The sequence below is a fragment of the Leopardus geoffroyi genome, chromosome B4 (genome assembly GCF_018350155.1).
Source record: "Leopardus geoffroyi isolate Oge1 chromosome B4, O.geoffroyi_Oge1_pat1.0, whole genome shotgun sequence".
Lineage (NCBI taxonomy): Eukaryota > Metazoa > Chordata > Mammalia > Carnivora > Felidae > Leopardus > Leopardus geoffroyi.
The window spans coordinates 76,391,634-76,413,793 of NC_059341.1; the positions used below are offsets into that span (position 1 = coordinate 76,391,634).

General features: G+C 57.1%; 2 protein-coding genes across 3 annotated transcripts; one reads left to right on the top strand and one right to left on the bottom strand.

The window, feature by feature from the left end:
- The first annotated feature begins 1,310 nt into the window (after positions 1-1,310).
- WNT1 (Wnt family member 1) lies at positions 1,311-7,233 on the top strand. Of its 2 annotated transcripts, XR_006708958.1 has the most exons (5): positions 1,311-3,380; positions 4,129-4,382; positions 5,045-5,310; positions 5,785-6,530; positions 6,660-7,233. XR_006708958.1 is itself a non-coding variant. In XM_045464201.1 (4 exons), the coding sequence occupies exons 1-4, from the start codon at positions 3,277-3,279 to the stop codon at positions 6,271-6,273; spliced, it is 1,113 nt and encodes a 370-aa protein (XP_045320157.1). In that variant the 5' UTR covers positions 1,311-3,276; the 3' UTR covers positions 6,274-7,233. The 2 variants fall into 2 exon arrangements, 1 of the variants encoding a protein (XP_045320157.1); XM_045464201.1 differs by having other exon boundaries at positions 5,785-7,233.
- A 9,803-nt stretch (positions 7,234-17,036) lies between these two features.
- DDN (dendrin) lies at positions 17,037-21,243 on the bottom strand. The gene is made up of 2 exons (XM_045464784.1): positions 21,010-21,243; positions 17,037-20,598 (listed from the first exon to the last, which is right to left on the bottom strand). Exons 1-2 carry the CDS (start codon positions 21,216-21,218, stop codon positions 18,687-18,689), a joined length of 2,121 nt encoding a protein of 706 aa, XP_045320740.1. The 5' UTR covers positions 21,219-21,243; the 3' UTR covers positions 17,037-18,686.
- Between the last annotated feature and the right edge of the window lie 917 nt (positions 21,244-22,160).

The following is a 22,160-nucleotide window of genomic DNA, read 5'->3' on the forward strand; positions in this document are numbered from 1 at the left end:
GCTCCTGGGTGGCTCAGTCGGTTGGGCGGCTGACTTCAGCTCAGGTCATGATCTCATGGCTTGTGGGTTCAAGCCCCTTGTCGGGCTCTGTGCTGACAGCTCGGAGCCTGGACCCTGCTTTGGATTCTGTGTCTCCCTCTCTCTCTCTGCCCTTCCTCTGCTCATGCTCTGTCTCTCTCAAAAATAAATAAACATGAATTTTTTAAAAAAATTAAAAAAAAACCACTAAAATAACAAATTAAAAAAAAACCTCCATCAGGCTTCATCTTGGTTAATAAGCATCTCATTTAAAATGGAGGTGCCTTTGGGGCACCTGGGTGGCTCACTCGGTTAAGCATCCGACTTCGGCTCATGTCATGATTTCACAGTTTGTGAGTTCGAGCCCCTCATCAGGCTCTGTGCTGACAGCTCAGAGCCTGGAGCCTACTTCAGATTCTGTGTCTCCCCCTCTCTCTCCCCCTCCCCTGCTCACACTCTGTGTCTCTCTGTCTCTCAGTATAAATAAATGTTAAAAAAATTTTTTAAATAAAAAATAAAATGGAGGTTCCCCGAGAAGATTAATTAAACTTATCAGACATGGACTCCTTAGAGTGATTTCCCTGCCTTTAATGGGATACCTGATCATTTCTGAGACTTAGAACTCTTCAGGATCAGACCTGGGTACATACTCAGTTAGAAAGCACCCTAAAAGCAGGGGAGGTGAAAAAGAGAGGATTCAAAAGGGAGACAGAAAGATCCTAAAAATCATTTTTATTTATCTGTCAATTTTGAGATGGGGTCCATAGTTTATTGTATTGCTACATACTCACAAAAGCTGATTAGGTGGAAAGAGCATTGGCTTTGAGTCAAAAAGAGTTTTTTAAAGTTTATTTATTTTTGAGAGAGAGAGAGAGAGAGAGAGAGAGAGAGAGAAAGAGAACACAGGGGAGGGGCAGGGAGACAGGGAGAGAGAGAATCTCAAGCAGGTTCTGAGCTGTTCAGCACAGAGCCTGACTCAGGGCTCGAACTCACGAACTATGAGATCATGACCTGAGCTGAAATCAAGAAATCAGACACGTAACCAACTGAGCCCCCCAGGCACCCCAGATCTGAGTTTTAATTTGGGTCTACCAACTTGTTCATTTTTTTTAAGATTCTAATTTTGAAGCTTACTATTTATTTATTTATTTATTTATTTATTTATTTATTTATTTATTTTACGTTGGTTCCATGCCCAAAGTGGGGCTTGAACTCAGGACCCTGAGATCAAGAGTCTCATGCTCTTCCCACTGAGCCAGACAGGTGCCCCTAAGATTTTGTTTTTAAGTAATCTCTACACCCACTGTAGGGCTCAAACTTACAACCCCAAGATCAAGAGTCACATGCACCAGCGACTCAGCCAGACACGTGCCCCATTTATTCATTCATTAGCTGTGTAGACCTTGGACAACTTCTTAATCTATTTTTTTTTTCCCTCTGTAAAGTGAGAGAGAAGAGAGACATAAGGGAGGAGGTCCTCCCTCCTTGCAGGGGCCATTTGTGTGTGGTGGTAGGGCATGATGACAAAGCTGGTGGTGCTCCCTATGCCCCAGTACAGGGGACAGCAGCCACTTCCTCTTCAATAGGAGGCCAAGGTAGCCTTGAAGCTGAATTGGAGTCCCTGGGAAAAAAAGAGAAAAGCCTACAATGGAGGAGATGCTTGCAAGCATTCGGGATATCTCAAATGTGGTGAGAGTGGAAAGAGCCAGAATTTTGCAAGAAGAGAGAAACTTGGCAGAAAAATCCAAAAAGAAGCAGACACGTGGAGGCACAAGTTCCCTATTCTGGGTTCAGCTCAGCCAGCAACTCTTCTCTTCCCAGCCCTCTCCACCCACACGCACACCTGACATCCACTCCACTGCCCTTCCTGAGCCTAATCCACACAGACTCAGCTACTCCAGGCTTTGTCCATCTTGATGCCGCCTTGGTTGCAGGCCCAGTCCCCTCCCCCGGTGACATGCACATGTTGATACATGCCACAGAGTGACACACCATAGGGTGACACAAGGTATACACGGCGAGAGTGACACATATATGCATAGTTAATCTCCCCACGCACACACACTCATCCACCCATCCACCCACCTCCACAAACAGTCCCAGACACTCCATCCCTCAGTCAGTCTTTGGGTCTTTTCTGACAGTGGCCGCCACCTCCTTCCCCCGACACATAGATGATGCACTGCCCCAGGTGGTGGCTGTGACAAGATGACTCGACTGATCCCTTCTGACATGAGCTACATGCCAAGATTCTTTGGAAAGTTCCCTAACGTCCCTCCTCAAAACATGGAGTTTCTCTCCATGAGGACACACACGAGTGTGCACCCTCAGAACACACTCACACATTCTCATATGCATTCACCCTTGCATTGTCCCACTTAGACACACACGCGCGCGCACACACCCCATAGTCACTTGTGCACTCCTACCAGCCCACAAACACAAACTGCCGCGGTCCCCGGTTTTCTCTCTGGTGAACTTACCCCACAAACCCACCCTCAGGATCTCCCTGACCACGACCCCACTCCCAGTCTCCCCCTTATCCTTCCCTGTCCAGCCGTCGGGGGTTCCAAAGCAGGAGGCGTCTCCCCGGAGTCGCTGCCCAGAATCACAGCTTTCCTTCCTCTACTCAGGAGTGGGGAGAGAGAGGACGCCAGACGGGCCCAGGGTGACGTCGAGGGGACAGCCCCACAGCCGGTGGTGGCGAAGCGGCTGGGCTCCCGGCAGACTCTCCCCTTAGCACATTGTCGCCGCGCCCCCTGGCGGACGCTGGTCCCCGACGGGCTCCGGACGCGAAGAGGAGTGAGGCGGGCGCGCGTGGGAGGGCGTCCCAAGGGGAGGGGTCGGCGGCCAGTGCAGGCCCGGAGGCGGGAGCCACCGGGCAGGGGGCGGGGGTGAGCCCCGACGGCCAGCCCGTCAGCTCTCTCCTCAGACGGGCGGGAGCCACGGCCCCGCTCGCTGCCCATTGTCTGCGCCCCTGACCGGTGCGCCCTGGTGCCACGGTGCGGCCCGGCGGGCAGCCTCCTATCGTCACTTCAGCCAGCGCCGCAACTATAAGAGGCGGTGCCGCCCGCCGTGGCTGCCTCAGCCCACCAGCTGGGACTGTGAGCCATGCTGCCCGCCGCCCGCCCCCAGGGCTGTTAGAGCCAGACTGCGAATTCTCGCCACCGCCGCCACCGCCGCGACCCGTCCCACCGTCGCGGGCAGCAGCCAAAGCCGCCCCAACTTCAGCACAGAGCAGGCGAGGCCGGGCAGGCCATGGGGCACTGGGCGCTGCTGCCCGGCTGGGTTTCTGCTACGCTGTGGCTGGCGCTGGCCGCTCTGCCCGCAGCCCTGGCCGCCAACAGCAGTGGCCGATGGTGGTAAGTGAGCTGGTGCGGGGTCGCCACTTGTCCCGGGGCGCAGAGCCAGGGGCCAGCCCCAGCCAGCTCCCACGCTCTGGGATCCTCCGCAGACAGGCTCGCTCCACCGCACTGACTTCCCTCCGAGACACCGAGGGGCGCTCTGGAGCGGAGCTGCCCCAGAGAATCTAGTTCTGAGGAGGTGGGGTGAACAGTCCGCCCGCGGCGGCCCACGATACTCCCTCCAGGCAGGGAGCCCACTCCCATCTGGCACCGCCCTTCTCCCTTGAGCCCCAAACCCAGCCTCGCGGGGGTAGCCACACCACGGGTTTCCCTGCCTCGGAAGAGAAGGGCCAGGCCAGCGCTCAGAAAGGAGGCTAGAGGAGGGTGGGACTCCTGAGCATTTCACCCCTTGGGTGGGCATGGACTCCAGGCCAGGATTTCCTGGTTGTAAGTTTGAGCCCTACAGAGCCCAGGCTCCCGGGGAAGCAGTCTCTCAGAGTCAAGGTGGACATCTAGTCTTCAGGTTTCCCATGCCTCCCCTGTCCAGTCCCCAGGCCCAGGGTCCTGAGCGGCCCTGCACAACACTCTGGACGCCCATTCCTTTCAAACCAGTTAGCCAGGGAGCTCGGAGTCTTTACCTCATTATTGATCTCCTGCTGCTCTCTCAGGCAAATAGTCCCAGGAAGAGGACAGGGTAGACACGATCTTTTTGATTAGGGAGCAGGTCCCCTACCAGAGCCTGAGCTCCTACCACGCATCTCACCAGGGGCATCGTGAACGTAGCCTCCTCCACGAACCTGCTGACCGACTCCAAGAGTCTACAACTGGTGCTCGAGCCCAGTCTTCAGCTTCTGAGCCGCAAACAGAGGAGGCTGATCCGCCAGAACCCGGGGATCCTGCACAGCGTGAGCGGGGGGCTGCAGAGCGCTGTGCGAGAGTGCAAGTGGCAGTTCCGCAACCGCCGCTGGAACTGCCCCACGGCTACGGGGCCCCACCTCTTCGGCAAGATCGTCAACCGAGGTGGGTACCCAGGAAAGTGACACTTCCGGGACCAGGGGAACGCAGGGTCACCCGCAGGGCAGGGGCGGGCGAGTGCAGGGAAGATGTCCCAGGCGCCTGCAGCGTTCCAGGATCAACCCGCCAAGAGCTTCGCGCCCAGCGCCAGCTCTACCAGGCGTTTGCAAGCCGTGCACCTCCGGCGCGAAGCTTAACTTTTCTGCGCCACTGCCCCAGCAAAAGCGAGTTCTGAGTCGTGGACGCCGGCTCGCCACCGTTTCCCCGGCCCCTCTCAAAGGCGCCAGGGAAGCTGATCTCCGCGAGTGTGTCTTGCCTCCAGCCCAGCAAGGCTTGCATCGCCGACAGGGGCCGAAAGTTTGGGGCGCGGAGAGGTCTTGGCAAGTGCAGAGTTCTTCCCCTCCCCTCTTTTCAGTTTTTCCCTCTGGAGCTGCCCCACTCCCACTGAGGAGCCAAATGCGCCCTGAGTCTCAGGAACGCGTGATTACAAGCGTGGACAGGGTTGCGTGCCCACGCACGTGCTTTCTCTAGGAGATCAGCTTCCCAACCCAGCCGGCCGCCGGCTCTCGGGACTCTAAGGGCGGAGTCAAGGGTCCCAAGCCCTCCACCGAGGAGGCTGGCAGCACCCTGCGTACCCCCTCGCTGATCCCCGCTCCCTTCCCTCACAGGCTGTCGGGAAACGGCGTTTATTTTCGCTATCACCTCCGCCGGGGTTACCCATTCGGTGGCGCGCTCCTGCTCAGAGGGCTCCATCGAGTCTTGCACGTGCGACTATCGGCGGCGCGGCCCTGGGGGCCCCGATTGGCACTGGGGGGGCTGCAGCGACAACATCGACTTCGGCCGCCTCTTCGGCAGGGAGTTTGTGGACTCCGGGGAGAAGGGGCGGGACCTGCGCTTCCTCATGAACCTTCACAACAACGAGGCTGGCCGCACGGTGAGCGGGCTTGAGGGGCTCCGCACGGAAGCGGAGTGGCGTGGCAGGGATCTCCGAGTCCCTGAGCAGGGGCTAACCTCGAACTTGGGGAGTGACGATCGGTGATAAGGCCAGGCGTCAGAGTAGGGAATCAGGAGAGGACGTCCCGAGGATGCAGGAGGTGTGGAAGGAAGGCAGAGAATGGAAGAGATAGTGGCTGAGGGCAGGTAGAACTGAAGACATTAGAAGTCATGGAACCCGTGGAATGTATTGCCTGCAGCCCTCCGTTGTACAGATTCAAAAAACGAGGCTTGGAGGCCGAGACCACTATCCCGCGTGGAGCAGTTGGGCCTGGGGTTCAAATCTCGGCGCGAGGGCTAAGCCTGGGCCTTTGCTGAGGTCCTGGCAGGGTCCGGGAGGGGGCGGTATCTGGGACGGTGGTAGCTCTGGCCCTGACAGTGCCCCGGGACACCCTTTCTTCCTCCTTCCCCCCAGACTGTGTTCTCTGAGATGCGCCAGGAGTGCAAGTGCCACGGGATGTCGGGCTCGTGCACGGTGCGCACGTGCTGGATGCGGCTGCCCACGCTGCGCGCCGTGGGCGACGTGCTGCGCGACCGATTCGATGGCGCCTCGCGCGTCCTCTATGGCAACCGCGGCAGCAACCGCGCCTCGAGGGCGGAACTGCTGCGCCTGGAGCCCGAGGACCCGGCGCACAAGCCGCCCTCCCCCCACGACCTCGTCTACTTCGAGAAATCGCCCAATTTCTGCACGTACAGCGGACGCCTGGGAACGGCGGGCACGGCCGGGCGCGCCTGCAACAGCTCCTCGCCCGCGCTGGACGGCTGCGAGCTGCTCTGCTGTGGCCGGGGCCACCGTACGCGCACACAGCGCGTCACCGAGCGCTGCAACTGCACCTTCCACTGGTGCTGCCACGTCAGCTGCCGCAACTGCACGCACACGCGCGTACTGCACGAGTGTCTGTGAGACGCTTCGCGGACTCGCCCCAGGAGCGTTCCCCTCTAGCCCACCCGGATACGTGCTCACCTAGTCCCTCCAGCCACAACCCCCGCGATTCATACGTGCGTGATCATTTCTCCCACCTCCTCCTACCGGGGGACTCCTGAAACCACTTGCCTGGGCCGGCATGAACCCTCTTGCCATCCTGATGGACCTGCCCCGGACCTACCTCCCTCCCTCTCCCGGGAGACCCCTTGTTGCACTGCCCCCTGCTTGGCCAGGAGGTGAGAGAAGGATTGTTCCCTTCCCCGTGGGGGTCAGCTTCTGACCGTGTGGCTCTGCTTCCTCCACCGCGCCAGTGACCCCCCCCCCCCGCCTCTCTCCCTCCCCTTTATCCTCCGTTTTTTCTCCAGATCTTCTCACGCCCTTCCCATTCTCCTGCCAAGGGTGCAGACGCTGAACACACACCTGGACAGCAGGGCCTTTCTCCTCCCCACCTACAACGGAACCGGGAGGTTCTAGGGTGAAAGGGCAGCTGTGGTGATGTGGAAAAGGAGGTTGGGGGACCCAGCAGAAATACCCCCATTCTCCCAGCCTCTGTCATGGAGCCATTGAACAGCTGTGAGCCATGCCTCCCTCACCCACCTCCTACCCCTTCCTGTCCTGCCTCCTCATCAGTGTGTAAATAATTTGCACTGAATCGTGGATACAAAGCCACGAGTTTGGTTGTTGTAAATAAAACTATTTATTGTGCTGGGTTCCGGCCTGGCTTGCAGAGACCACTTCCACCCCACCCCAATCCCTCTCCCTTCTCCTCTCCTTTGCTCTCCAGCCTCTTCTGATCCCTCTCTTCCTCTCCCCAATTTCTCAAAGATGCCGTTGCCTACCGGAATCAGCATTTCCTTCCATTGTAGCTATTAGTGGCTCCCCACCCCCACCGATGTAGTATCTTCCTCCGCAGAATAAAATTTCTATTTTTATCAGTGACTTGGTGGCTTCTCCTTGAACCCAGAACACACTATTGCTTGCCTCTCTTAAATAGGCTACATTGTTGGGGGACTGGTTTCCCCGCCCTGCAAGAAGACCCTGAGATTCTGACCCCTGCATGACCTTAATGAGGCCCCTGGGGATCTAGGTTGTCAGAAGAACCTGGCCAGGAGCCAGGACACCCTGCAAGATTCTTCTTCCTATTTGAACACCAACCGGCTGTGTGATACTGGGCAAGTCCATAACTGCCTCAGTTTCTTCCCTTGATGAACGGGGATTAAACAAACAGGCAAACAAACTCTAAGCCTGCCTTTCCTTTCTGGAATTGTGAAAATAGCTACACCTGAGTGAAGCCATGACCCTGTTCTGAAAAGAAACCAAAGAAGAAAAGAGAAAGCCAAGCAGAAAGGGTGCTGCTGTAGAGCTTTCGGCCCCTGAAGCCTATTGGCTTCAGCTGTGGTCACGGCTTATTAGGACCTTATCACGTCCTTATTAGGACCCCAGCTCCCAACCTTGGGCTCAGGAGGATCCAGGTGACAGGTGATGGGTTCTAGCACTGGACCCAAAAGCTCAGAGACGACAGTGGGGGAGAAGAAGGGAGCTGGAGGGCTAGAATCCAACTAGAGGCTAGGGCTTAAACCAATGTGACCAGAAGGAAACCCAAGTGTGGTCCATAACCACACCATTAAGTTAGTCATTCCCATAAAGAGCCTGAAAGAGCACTGTTACTAATAACGCTCATACCTCCATGTGCACATTCACCAGAGTCGGCAGGAGTACTAATCCTGCCCACGCCCTGAACCCATCTCTAACCCTAATCCTCTCCCCGTCCCTAGATCTAGGTCTAACCTTAGCCTTAACCCTAACTTCAGACAACACTAACCCCTTCCTAAACTCTAACGCTTGTCCCTAATCCTAAGACTTCCCCCCAGGGGAGGACCTAAAGGGCAGGGGAGCTATGAAGCACCCCACCCCCCAAGGGCAACAACTGATCCCAGATGGCTGGAGAATTTCCCCCTCTCCCTAGGATTCTTTTGCTGTGGTAGCTGCCTCCCACCTCTCCCTGGATGTGTGAACTCTGACCCCTGTTGGCCTTTGGGGTATGTGTGGGGGTAGGGGAGTGGAGCCAGGAGCTGCTCAACCCTGCAATGACATCCCTTTCCCTTTTTCTCCATCTGCCAAGCCAGCACCAGCTTAGCTCTCATGGGCAGCAGAGGGGGAGGAGTAGAAACCTTATTGATCCGGGGTAGAAGGCACCTCTCATAAGCCTTGGGTTTCCAGTAAAGAACCCCCTGCAGAGAATGTCCAGTCTATAATCCAATGAATTATTAGATCCCCCAGCTCCCAAAGCAAGAAGTGAATGGGATGCCAGAGGCAGGAGAGGGGGCTTGGGCCCCTACTGGACGATGCCCAGAGTTGGGGAGAGGCAGCGTTTGGGGAGCTGAAGGGTTGGCAGCTGTCCCCAAGCACTCTCACCTGATTCCTAACTCCAAGAGCTGGAATGAGTATCAGCTTTCAGGCCTAGAAGCTGGGGCCTCTGAGCTGAGCTGACACACAAGGGCTGAAGAAGGGTAAAGGGAAGCAATGAATCCTGTTCTGGCCCTAATTAGACTTTCAACCAATCTGTTGTTTTCTCAGCCTCAGTTACCTCGTCGATTGAACAGGGATGGTTGTCAGTGCTTAGACCTCTCCTTCAAGAAGGTGGTGAGGTTCAGATGAGGGTCATGTACGTGAAAACTCTCGTCACTTGAACACTTGCTGACGCCTCTTCTGTGCCAGGCGTGTGCCAAAGGCTGGGGATACAGGGATGCGTGAGCCATCGTGCCTACCTGGAGAAGTTTATAGGGTGGCCAGGGAATCAAGCACATCGACCGGTATTGTCAGACGAAGAAGGGAGTGCAGTGAAGGCTCAGCGAAGTGTAAAGCCCTCTGCACACCCATGAGGTTTGATGAAAGACTCCCAGAATCAGTCCTCTGCATGGGAGCCCTCGCTTCCAGGGGCGGGGACTTCAAAGTGGGTAAGGAAGTGCAGAATGAGGCTGGGCCCTCAAGGGGCCATGCACCAAGAAAAAAGGTGTGTGTGTTGGGGGGGGGGCGGGGGGCAAGCCAAAGGGGTGTGGGATCTCTGCAAAGCATTACATAGAAGCTAATTCTTTTTCATGTTATGATCACCTGTGCCATTCTCACGAAGGGCTGTGCCTGGAAGGGTATCACCATAGGCAAGTGTTGTCAGGAATGGGCCTGATGCCCCAGCTCTGCCCTATCCACCCAGGCTACCCTTCCACCCACTTCTGATCTTCAGGTGCCAGGTGCCACACACCCAGGGGGATCTGAGGCTGCCAGGGACCCCGGGCACATGGTTGGCCTCAGCGGGTGAGGGAGGCACTAGTCCTGAAATACCCTGGGGTGGGGGGAGCGGAAAAGCTGAGAGGAGTGAGAGGGCAGGCCTGCGCAGTCCCCAGGGGGTCAGCAAGCCGGCACCACACACACCCTGCCACACGCACCCTGGAAAAACCCTGTCAGTGGGGCTGCAAATACCCCAGGGTCTAGCACCCCCCCTCCCCACCTCAGGCTGGCTCAGTCCTCCTCTCCAGGCTAGAGGGAGAAAAATAACAAAATGAGGAGAAAATAAGCTGTTTGGCTGTGGTGTGAGCAGGAATATCCATACAGAGCTGCCCACCACTCACCCTTACTCACTCTTTCCACACCCAGCCGGGGCGCCCAGCATGAGACAGACCACCCCCCTGCCCCCTCCCCCGTCTGGGCTAAAAGCAGACGCTGGTGAGCGAGCAGCAGGTTATAAATATGCCCAGGGAACTGCCGCCAACTCGCTCCCTTGTCATTCCCTGGGAGGGGATAGGGTGGGGTGGCTCCTAGGGAGGAGCCAGGGCTGTTCCTGGGGCCCAGGAGGAAGTGGGGCTTCCAAGAGGCTACAGCACTTTTTTTTTTTTTTTTTTTGGCCCTTTTCAAAGGGAAGGAACCCCCACCACTTCATTTTTCCTGGGCATTTGCTCATCTGCTCAGAGGTGGGGTTCCATCCTTCCCGGGCCACACTGAGGACCTCAGAAGGAAAGGGCCCAAGGCCACCCTGTGTCACGGTGCAGCTCGGCATCGCTCCTCTTTCTCACACTCACTTACCCTCAGCAAAACCAGAGTTCATTCATTCATTCAACAGGCATTGACTGACGGCCTGCTGAGCACCAGGCCCGGGCATCAAAATACCCGCGAGCACAAGTGTCTGCACGTGTATGTGCACGCACGCACAGTGGCCCGGCTCCCGTGTGTTCACACCAGCACCGGTCCCTCTACGGACTTCTTGGCTTTAACCCGGCAGCCTCATCAGAAAGGGTAAAGCTTCAGGCTCCTTCCTGGTTCTGCCTCAGAGTAGGTTGGTGGAGGTGGAGGGTGTTGAGAGCAGGGCCCCTAAACATTCCTGCTTCCATTACTCCCCAGATAAATGAAGGGTCCTTTTTCTCCTCCTGCTCAATCATCTCCCAATGCAGGCACCATGCCAGGAGAAAGAGCCACTTTGTGGGATGCTGGGGGCCACCTGCCCAGGCTGCCAGAGCCTCCTGCCTCCCAGTCACTTGCCAAGTAGGTGCCAAGCTGGGCAAAAGGGGGCAGTGCCACCCTGGGAAGCTTCCAGTTCTCCTCCCCCAGGGCCGAACCCCTCCCCTCTCCCTCCTCCCTATTAATCCTCGGAAGTGAAGGGGCCGTCCCTGGCGGCCCCTCGGCCCTATTGTGGCCCCTCGCCCTCCTCGGCTGGCGTCTAATTAACTCCTCCTGCCCCCGGTTTTGTGTGCCCCCCTTACCCCACCTTGTCGGCCCCGCCCCTCCGCTCGGCCTGCTCCCCCCCACGGACATTCCAGCCCGGCCGGGCTGGTGTGCCAGGGCAACCAGGGCCGGACCAAGGCCTAATCCTCCCGCCGCCTGGCCCGGCTGGGGGAGCCCCACTCACCTCCCCGCTCTCTGGGGGCTGCCCGGCTCTGCTGTGGCGGAGACACACAATCAGGACAAAGGCGCAGCCCCCAGGGGGCTAACTCAGCCTTCACGCCCAGGTTGTGCGGCATTTGGGGAGTTTAATGAATTGTCCATCACGCCTTTCAGGGCCCGCCCGTCAGCCTGGATTAATCTTCGGAGCCCTGGTGGGGTAGGAGACACTAAGCCTGTATTTATTACTCTCCCATTGTCACTAATTGAGGTAATTATCTGTGACTCTGGCCTGGCCAACAATGCGGCATTCACTCCCGGGACCTCGATGGGCCTGGCTCCCACTCTCAGCACCAACCCTCCCTCCTCTCTTCTCCCAAACCCGCCAAGGGCTAAGTTGGGCCCTGGAGCATGTTGGGAAAGTGGACAATGTCCCACAATGCTTCACCTCTCAACCAGTGTCTCCCACAGCCACCACCATGGAGTCACAGCTAGGGAGAGGCCTGCCCCCCCCCCCCCCCCCGCCAAAGTAGATGAGAAAAAGAAGGCAGCCTGTCTAGGGACAGGTTGGGCTGGCAGAGCCCCCAGGCCACAGAGGGGCATGTTTCTGAGCTCTTTGGTTTTCTGGACACTACAGCTCCTTACCTCTGGGCTGGTGACACCAGGATCTCATAGGGTCCTTCTGTGGATCCACATGAGTGGTCAAGTTCCTATAACCTCCAGAGGTCTAGAATATTAGGAGGCCCTAATCCATAGCAGACGTACTCTCAGGAGGTCCCTAGAGCTGCTAGAGCTGACAGTGTGGCTGTGGATGTGATGGGGGAGGTTGGGAGAAAGACTAGGAAAGGGCTGGTCAGGGAGCTCCAAGAGGGCAAGAGGAGTCATCCAAGGAGGCAGCATCTAAGGGTCACACTCATGTGGCCATGCAGCAACCATAGGGAGAAACTCGGATTTGGAGGGATGAACAGTGCCAAAGAGTAGACTTCTCATGGAGATGGCTTCCCAGGTCAAGGGGATTGGCTTGGCGAGTGTGTGTGTGTGTGTGTGTGTGTGTGTGTGTGTGTATGTGTGTAAATGAAAGAGAACGATAGCAAAAAAAAAGATTTGGTTTTTGGTTAAGACTAGATGTCAAGCTCTTGAAGGCAGGGGCTATGATTGTTCACTGCTGTTTTTCCAAGAGCCTAACATTGTACCTGACACATAGTAGGTACTGTCACATGAATGAATGGATACATGAGGCTGGTACTTGCAGTGGGGTTGGGGGTCTGTTGGCTCTGCTTTTCCATAGCTGCACTTAGCCTTTTCATTCTGTCTCAGCACTTGCTGGAAGGAAATGTCTAGACCATCCAGGGACAGTTCTTGGATGGGCACTCCTCCAACTGCAAACATTTTAAGGACCTTGGCTGAACACAGAACTACAGTCAGAACAGCGCCACCTTGTGGTGCCTCTTGGAAGAGCTCCTGGAGAGACCAGCAAAGAAAGCAGGGGTTTATCCCTATGCTGGGGTGGGGGGTGGAAGGACACCAGGCAGCAGCCCCCTCTCCTCCCATTTATCTGACCCTGAATTGCTGTGCCAGTGTTCCTGTTACACAGTTTTATCATTTCTTCCTACCTTCTGACAGCATTTGCTGGGAGCCTGCTCCAGGCCCAGCTTGCAGTGGATACAGAGCTAAGTCAAAGGCACTACCCTTAAGTAGCTTACGGTCCAGCAGGAGATTCCACAACATAATAAGACCAACGAAGGCCATGATCAAGCAGCAGAGAAAACAATGCTATAGGTGTTGAGGAGGCAACGGGGGACATTCGCAGCTCAAAACCTCTCTGCCCCTCCCCTCTTCCTCAATCCCTCTCGCTAAAGCTCAAACGTTTTATCCTTGCTTTCCAGAGACACTTCATGATTTGGCTCACACACATCATTCCAAGGTCCTTGCTCCTCTGAATTCCCCACTGACTCTGTTCCCCGTGAAAGCTTTGGGCTTTCCCACCTCTCTACCTTTGCTCATGCCCTGGAAAGCACCTCTTCCCCATCTCCCCCTGTTGAAACCCATCTCAGGTGTCCCTCCCTACATTCAGCCCTTCTCATACCCCTTGGCAAAGTGGCCTTGCCTCCTGAAGCAGCTTCTGGGTAGGGCTTTCATGAACAGCATGTACTGGCTGTCCCATGGATGGTTATCTGCGTGTTTCCTGTCCTCCTACTAGGCTTCCACCTTCCTGAGGACTGTGGGCTCTGTGCTTGGCATTCCTTGTAGCACTGAGCTAGGCATATCATATGTCCTCATTAAGAGAAGAGATGGATGGATGAATGGATGAGTGAATGGATGAACGAACAGATGGATACATGGGTGAATGGATGACAGAGGGATCGGTAGCTGGCTGGATAAATGGACAGGTGAGAGGTATAGATGGATGCATGCTTGCATGATGGATAGATGGATGGAGGAAGCAGCTATTCTTTAAAAGGACACAAAAAGGGGCACCTGGGTGGCTCAGTCAGTTAAGCGTCTGATTTCGGCTCCGGTCGCGATCTGACGTTTGGTGAGTTCGAGTCATATCAGGCTCACTGCTGTCAGCATGGAGCTCGAGCTCGAGCTCGCCTCGGCTCCTCTGTTCCCCTCTCTCTCCGCCCCTCCCCTGCTCGTGCTCTTTCTCTCAAAAATGAACAAACATTTTAAAAGTAATAATAAAAGGAGTCATAAAGGGGCACCTGGGTGACACAGTCAGTTAAGCCTCCGACTCCTGACCCTGGCTCAGTTCATGATCTCATGGTTCGTGTGTTCGAGCCCCGCATCGGGCTCTGCATTGATGGTGCAGAGCCTGCTTGGGATTCTGTCTTTCCTTCCCTCTGCCCCTCCCCTTCTTGTTCTCTCTCTCTCTCTCTCTCAAAATAAATAAATTAATTAAAAAAAAAAAGGACCCATAAAAAGCTATGTAGTATCTGGGGCTCCAAGGGAGGAAGCCCCACCCCATGCCAAGACATGCAGGGGAGAGGACAGTAGGCAGACTGAGTCTTCCTTCACTAACAAATTCACCCTCAGTAACCCATCTCTCAGAGTCCTTAGGTATATTCCCACTCCCAGAAGTCATAGTCGGGGAACTTCTCCTTCCTTCATGCTTGCCTGGATCCTCAGGAAGGCCTTCATTAACATATATTATGTATACAGTCTACACTGTAATGCCTTTGTGGGTTTCCTCTCCCGCATCCCTCACCCTATCTCACACAGAGATAGAGATCTCACCCTAGACCGGAAGCTCCCTTTAAACAGGAACCAGGTCTGAGTCTCTTGTGTGTCCCTAGGGCCTGGCACACATGTTTAATGAATGAGTGAACAAATGAATGAGTGAATGTTCACCTTTCCCCACAGGCACACTTTGCACACTCCCTACAGACTCAGGTCCAGCCAGAACTCTCCTGGTTCTCTCCTCCTCATACCCCAGACACACACTCCTGACCCTGAATCCTCTAAAGTCCCATAATTACGGCCTGGTTCTTTGTTATCCATTTGTGACCGATCTAGGGAAGTTCCAGGGCTCCCACGAGAGTCTGAAAGGGGAAGGGGCCCGCTGGGCCTTTAAAGCCATATTAACTGGGCCCCGTTTGGGACAACAGAGAAGGGCTTCCCGGGAAGAACCTGGCTGTTGGGAGGGTAGTGTCCTGCTGCCCCAACCTGACCACGCCCTCCTGCGTCTGCTGTCCCTACACCTGACCTGTGAGGCTGTCCCAAGGTTGGGGGTGGTTGTGGCCTCCGTCTCAAGGCTGACCAGCTGGCAGACGCAGCCAGATTTAGAAGTCATTTTCGCAGCAGGGAGCCTCCAGCCTCCCACCCACAGTGCCACGCAGGGCCAGTCTGAGATATGGCTCACCAAGGGCTGGCCCCCAGACCTGCAGTCACTCCTCTCCTCCTCTCTATCCCTTTCTCCCCAGATCTTTAGCAGCTGGTGCTGACTCCACCCTTAGGCAAAGATGGAGGAAGTCCTGGGGAAGGGGTGTGGGTTGCATCGTGGCTCTAACTACCCAGAGGTTCCACGTACACCATTCACCCATTCAAGGGACTCTCTCCATCCCAGACCTCCCCGCTCCTCTTGACCTGGCCTCTGCTGCCTGTCCCACCTCTTGCCCTATCTCTGCTTCCCCATCCTCCTGTTCCTAAACCCCCAAATACTAATGAAATAGCTCCAGAGATAAATCATAATCAGAGCTTAATGCTTATGTATTACTTCCTATGTACCAGGCATTGTTCTAAGTGATTTTACATATTGAATCGTTTCATCCTCCCCACGGCCCTATGAGAAAGGCACTATTAATAACCCCATCTTATCACTGAGGACCCCAAGACGCAGGGAGGTTGAGTAATTGCCCAAGGTCACACAGCTGATGTGAGGTAGGGGCAAGATCTAAAGCCATGCTGCCAGGCCCCCGAGTCCATGCTCTAAACACCACACTACACCATTTCTCTGGTAACGGTAGTAGTGTGGGTGAGCTCTGAGAGCCTGGCCTCCTGGGTGTTCAGCCCCGAAGAGGCTTTCGCCGCATGGCGGAGTCTACCTTCCACTATCCTGCACGGCTCACCTCTTCTACTAGCCCCAGAGCCTGGAGCCCCTGGGCTGTAGCAAACTCCAGCCAGATGCTCTCACCACTGCCCTGGCCTTCCTCGGTCTTCCTCCTGGCCTGAAGGCCATTCTCTTCTCAAGCCCAGAGGCCCAAGGCCCATTCTCCCTAGTGGGCCAGCCTCACCGCAGCATGCCCTCGGTTTTCACTCCTGCCTTCATCTTCTGTAAGTGCTCCGAATGTTCCCTCAACTCCAGTCTAAGCAGACCATTTGGTAATTTCCTACACATACTGTTTCCCCATATCGGTGCTCCCATTTTTGCTCTTCCCTCTACTTGGAACCCCTTTCCCCAGATTCTGTTTCAGATGTCTCCTCCTTCGGAGAGCCTTTCCTGAGCTCATAAAATCCATACAATCTCCCTGGTTTGACTCCTTGTAGTACTTACCACTCCCTGCTCACTACTATCGTTATTTGTGTGTTTTCATCGTCACCCCATTGTCAGGCAGGCCTTACTTACTCCTCTCTTTCCTGGAGCCCAACCCAGCGCCTGGTTCCTCTCAGGTGCTCAGTAAGTGCCCAATAGTTAGAATCGACTTGTAGGTAGAATGTAGACTGACCTTAGGAAACTCTGATCTCTGCCCAAAGTGAGGTGAACCTCACTTCCTTTACCTCCTCCCCAGCAAGAGCTAACTTGAAATCTGACTTTATGGGTCCCGGGCAGGTTCTGGGATGAACTCTCCAGGGTGATTCCGATCAATGCTCTCCCTTCAGGTTCAGAAGCCCAAGGAGACACTCCCCCCTTCACTGAACCAAGGTCAGCTTGCCACAGGCTGTGGTCCAGCGCGACCTCCCAAACTGCCCTGCCTAATCTGTCTGGTGAGGGTAGGGAGTGACATGGAGATAACGGGAGACCCAAATCAGAAGTGGTTTGAGAATGGGGCTGGGGCTCTGAACGCAGAGTTCGAGCTGGTGGACTCGGTAGGGATGGGGTAAGAGGCGGGCGGGCCAGGACTCTGCGACTGAGTCTGGGCGAAGCCCCCGCGCCCGCGGAGTCCGCGGCTAAATTTACCCAGGCTGACTCAGCCCTTGCCCGGAATGGGGGGTGGGGGGGAGTGCGCCGGGGCAGTGGGAAGAGCCAGCGGGGGTGGGGTGGGGGGCAAGGAAGGAAGAGTCCGGACTAGGGGAGACAGGGTTGAGCCGGGAGTTTCCATCAAAGAAAGGAGTCCCCCCAGCCCCCCACCAAGTGGGAAGAAACTGGAACCCTGGGGGAAGGACAACGGAGGGAGGGAGTAGGTCAGGTCGGTGAAAGGAAGAACATGCCAAGATTGGACAAAGGGAAGCTTAGATTTATTGAGCGCCTACTGTGTGCCAGGCACTGTGCAAGGCGCTTTACATACATTATCGCATAAAATCCTCACAACAACCCTGCGAGGTAGGTGTTTATAAACCCCCATTTGACAGATGAGGAAACTGAGGCTCAGGGAGGTGAAGTGATTTGGCCAAATTCGCATGGCTAGTAAATAGAGACAGAGCTCTCCAAGATGGTAGAGAAAAAAGACTTCAGTGTCTGGGTCCCAAGCCACTTGGCGTGGGTGAGTACAAAGAGGGGCTCCGCGCGCTCCAGAAGTCTAGAAGGCCAGAGGACTGCCCCCGACCTCACACGGCTGGAAGGCGGGGGGACCGGCGCGCAGTAACTGGGAATCAACTGGTTAACTAGCAGTGCCTGGGTACGGGGCGGGGGACTCGGGAATTAGCTACTGGGGAAATCCGCGACCTGCGCGCGCCCCATAGTGGCTACAGCGAGTATCACACCCCACACCTACAGGCTTTTGGGGACCAGCCTCCCTCTTCCTTCCCTGGCCAAGGTTTCTGGAAGAGGCAGAGATGCAAGAAATTTTCAGGGTTCTTTCAGATGAGTGATACCACCGGGGTGTGAAATTGTGGTAACAATTCATAGCATCACTAAGGAACACTGGGGAGGAGGAAAAGGGGAAGGCCTAAAGAGGTCCCAAGCTGATTCACTGGCTGCCTTCCCTCCCCAGCTCAGACCACTGCAGGCCAGGGACAGTGACAAGGCCACACTCCTGCTCTGCTTTGGGGAGCCCTCACCTAAACCTAAGATACTGGGATAGAAGCCCTCACCCACTCACTCAGATCTTCTGCAAACCTTGGACAATCTCTTGAGTTGTGAACGAGTGCAGGTGAAAATGAAGCCACCCAGGGACACTCAGACTCCGTACATTTATTCCTAATTCTCTTTCTCTGCCAGTGGAGGAGAGGATAAGATACACATCCTCCCCCAAGGATCCAAAACATCAGAGATGATGTTAGGACTCCCTCATTTTACATATTAGTAGGCCTGGAGAAGGGAAGTGACTTGGCTAAGGTCACCCAGCAGTCAGTGTCAGAGTTGGGATTGGAACCTTGTTTGGGGCCTTGTGACACCAAAGTAAGCCCTCTTCCTGTTTTGCTGGTTGCTTCTGGGTCCCTTCCTCTTCTGCCAAAGGCCTCTATGTCACCTGGTCACCTCACTCAGAAGCCTCTTCCATCACTTTCCCCCTCCAGCCCAGAGACTCCGCCCTAAGTTGCCCTCCTATGACTATACCATCCCTGCCCTCCCTCCTGGTCCTGGCTAGGTCTCTCTGCTCAGCTCCACAACTAGTTCATCTGCCCCTGGTGAAGATTTTACCCCAGTGCCCTGAATGGAGCAGGGATTAAAGTCAACTGCTCATCCTCGCCTCTCCCGGAAAGGAAAGGAAGGGAAAGGAAAGTAAGAAAGGAAAGGACAAAGAAAAAAAAAAAAAGAAAGAAACCATGAATTGCCACATGCTCCCTTTCCTTTCAATCGGGCGGCTGCTATTTCAAGTGTGGGAACGGCTATCGGTAAGGGGTACAAGGAAGTCTGTGAGGAAGAAAGAGGACCAGTGGGCCCAAAGATGGAAAGGTTGGGGAACACAAATACAAGAAAGGGCCTCTCACTGCTGCTCCCTATTTCCCTGTGGCATCCCCTTAGTGTCCCTTTCTCCGAAGAAGGCCTCCTCGGTTCGGTTGATGACATCTAGAATCTCTCGGATACTGTCGCTCAGCTCTGCCGTCTTCCCGCCTTCCCCGGGCCGGGGCCGCTCATTTCGCCAGGAGGCGCCCGAGGCTTCGGTGTCGCTTCCATCAGAAGAGCCGCTGTGGACGCTGAGCTCCGCAGCTTCGTCTGAGTCCGAGTCCGGGGCAGTGTGACGCCGGATGCGGGACACGGCTTCCCGCAGGGCCCCGGCGTAGGGCCCTGGGGTCCGCGCCCAGCCCCGGCCCGCGCGCCGCGGGACAGCCGCCACTTCCTCCGAGCCCTCGGCACTGCCCGCGCCTCCCGAAGCCGGTGGGCCTAAGACTGAGCGCTCTGGGCTACCTGGCTGCGTGGGGGCGTCCTGCAGGTTTACTTCGCCAACCGGGAGCCCCAAGATGCGCGAGGCGCGCTCCTCCAAGGAGGAGTCCGGGGGCTTCCCGCCCTCAGCTTCGAACCCTCGCCCCCCACCGAGCTGGTGTGAAAGGCGACTGCTCAACAGCAGTTTTTGGCATGGGGAGGGAAAGGCCGCGACTCCCTCGACCTCTTCCTTGTTGGGCTTCGGTTGGTTAGGGGCATCCCCCCCGACGCGCGGCACCCCATTGGGCAGAAGCTGTACATGCTGGGTTCGAGGGGTTGGAACGTACTGGGAGCGTATCACCACGCACGTGGCGTCAATGACAAAGACGCCTTCTCGCCGAGCAGGGCCGCGGGAGCTGCGGGGCAGGGTGTGGGCGCGGCGGGCCCCTTTCCAACCCTCCAAGGTCTCAGGTCCTGCCCCCTCTCTATGACCCAGGGACTCTCTCCATCCAGTGCCTCCTGGAGCCCAGGGTCTGGGGAGGGTCTGGCTATGTCGCGGTGGCTGCCTTTTAAGGGAGGGAATCCAGCATTTGGGGAGCCAGCTCTGTTCCCTACTTTCTTTCCCTTCCCCGGGGCCCTTGAGATGGGGCCTGGACCTGGGAGCGGGACGCGGTGGGCTGGGAGTCGCAGCGGCCAACCCCGCAGGAGCTGTCTCCGAGCTTGGGCTCCCAGCAGCTTTGGCTTGGGGATGGCTGTCACTACCACTATTCGGGCCGGCACTAGCCAGCCCCAGGCTTTTCTCCACGGCCCCTTTGCCGGACTCCAGCCTTGGCCTGGCTGTTCCACAGCCTGGGGATCCCCCCAGGAGACCCCGTCCCTGTCGGAGACCCCAAGCCCCGAGGACATCCCGATAGATCCGAGGATCCAGCCTCTTCTTTGTGAACCCTCCCTCTGTCCTGGCCGGAGTCGGAGCACAGGCTGCTGAGGCGGGCGCCTGGGAGGGCTCGGGGCCTCGCTTAGACCCCAAGGTCCTGTGGGGGCCTTCGTAAGAAGGTGGAGCCACGTAGGGTGGCGGGCGGTCCCAGCGTCGTCGCAGGGCCGTCCCGGCTGCGCCCCTTAGCAGCAGGTGCGCCTCGTAGCTGGGGGGCCCTGACCGCCTACCTCCCCAGGGCCCCGCCCACGCCGCCCCTGGGTCGCTCTGAGGCTGCGCGGATGGACGGGGCGGTCGCCCCGCCAGCCCCAGGCGCTCGGGTCGTGAAGGAGCTGAGGGCCCTACAGGCTGGGCCACCCGAGGGGCGTTCCGAGGTTCCGGGCGGGGCCGACCGAGGGGGCTCCTTCGGGCCCCACCAGCCTTGCGCCTTTTTCGCTCGGTCTCCTTGGCCTCCCGCTCTTGCGATGCCGCTTTCCTTTTCTCTTGCTCCCGGGCTCGGGCCTCGGCCGGGGGCCCCGCCCGCCAGTTGGTCGCCTCCTGCAGCACCCTGGAGGCCCAGGGACGGCGGGGCGGCGGTTCAGGGGATCCCGAGCGCGGCCCACACCTGGGACAATGAGCAGGAACCCAGGTGAGCAGTTTGTGGGGGAAGGGGGCCGAAATCCGGGGAGCTGGGAGCACTGGAGACCATTTGGGGCAGGTGTGTGGAGGGGTGTGTGTGAGTGTGTGTGCGTGTGCACGTGCGTATACGTTTGGGCTGAAGTCGAAGCCGGACTCCTCACCATCTCTCCATGCACACTTTAACAGCGTCTGCCCCATCTCACCTCTTGCCCTTCCTCACACCCACTCCTGCCCCCCAAAACAATGCGGGACGAGTCAGGCCCCAGCCCTCGGGATGGGGTGGGGGGAGGCGTGGGAAAGAGAAGGGGGACCAGCAGCACTGGCTGGTGCCTGCGGGGAGGTCCGGACCCCACTCCCCGCCCCACCACTCTCTTCCCGTCACCCCTCCTTCACTCACGTGCGGCTCTGGGGCCCACGGGCCCAGTGGCTGGCTTGGAAGTCCATGGGCTGTCGAGGAGGGGCGCGGCGACTATAATGACAGGAAATTGTCTTCACTTCGATCACCAGCAGCTTGGATTTCTGCACCCAGAGGCAGCTGCCAGACTCCTCATCCTGGGGCTCCCGGGGGCTGTCGGGCCCCTCGGAGAATAGCTGGCCATCCAGCATCCTGCCCCACCCCACCCCGGCCCCCCACCCTCCCACCCGCCCCGAGAGCCCCCTCCCAGCCCGAGGAGCCGGCGCCCACTGCAGAGCGAACGGGGCCAGAGACTGGGGACTATATATACCCGGGCACACGTGTGTGCCTGTCTGTGTGTGTGTGCGCGCGCGCATGTGACACGGCGCGGCGCGGACGGCACAGCGCTGTTACCTCCCCCGTGTGCACGGCCGCCCCCTGGGGCCCGGGATTGGGCGCCCCTTCCCATTGCTCATGTCCCCCAAGCCTGATGGGACCTGCGTGAGTGGGCAGGGGACTTCTAATTCTTGCCAAGCTGACGGTGCCCCTCCCCCACCCCCATTTCTTCAAGCTTCCTGTCGTTTTAATCCTTCCCTCTTCTGCTTGTCGGGGTGCCTGACCACCAGGGTTCTGCCTCTGACTTCCTGCCTCGGATTTCAGTTTCCCGGACAGGGAGGTGATGGGAATGGAAGTCAAGGTCTCTGCCTGCCACTCTCCGCTGGTTTCCATGGGGTTGGGGTGCAGGGGGTCTATTTTTAGCGGCAGTGGCTGTTCGGGTGCAGAGAGATGAGTAACCAGCTTCCATGCGGTGGAGGGAGGAGGCGGTGGTTTTCACACAGCTTTTATGTGACTCTGGGGGAGAGCTGCCTCCCCCAAGCCCAGAAAGGGTAACCTCCACACCCTTAACTCCTTACCCTCTCAGTGTTGCAGCCCAGGGCTGCTTGTACAGCTGCACACAGGAGTCTGTCTTGGCCATCCTAACTGTCCCACACTCCTGTTCCACATGTTTGTCCTTGGGGACCTATGGAGCCCTCTCCCCGCAGCAGGCTCTCTCCCCCAATCCAGGAGCCAGGACTTGGGGGTCATACTGTTCTGTGCCCACACAGCTCTGCTGAGCCTTATGGAGGACAGACCACAGTGGTTATGCATTTGCA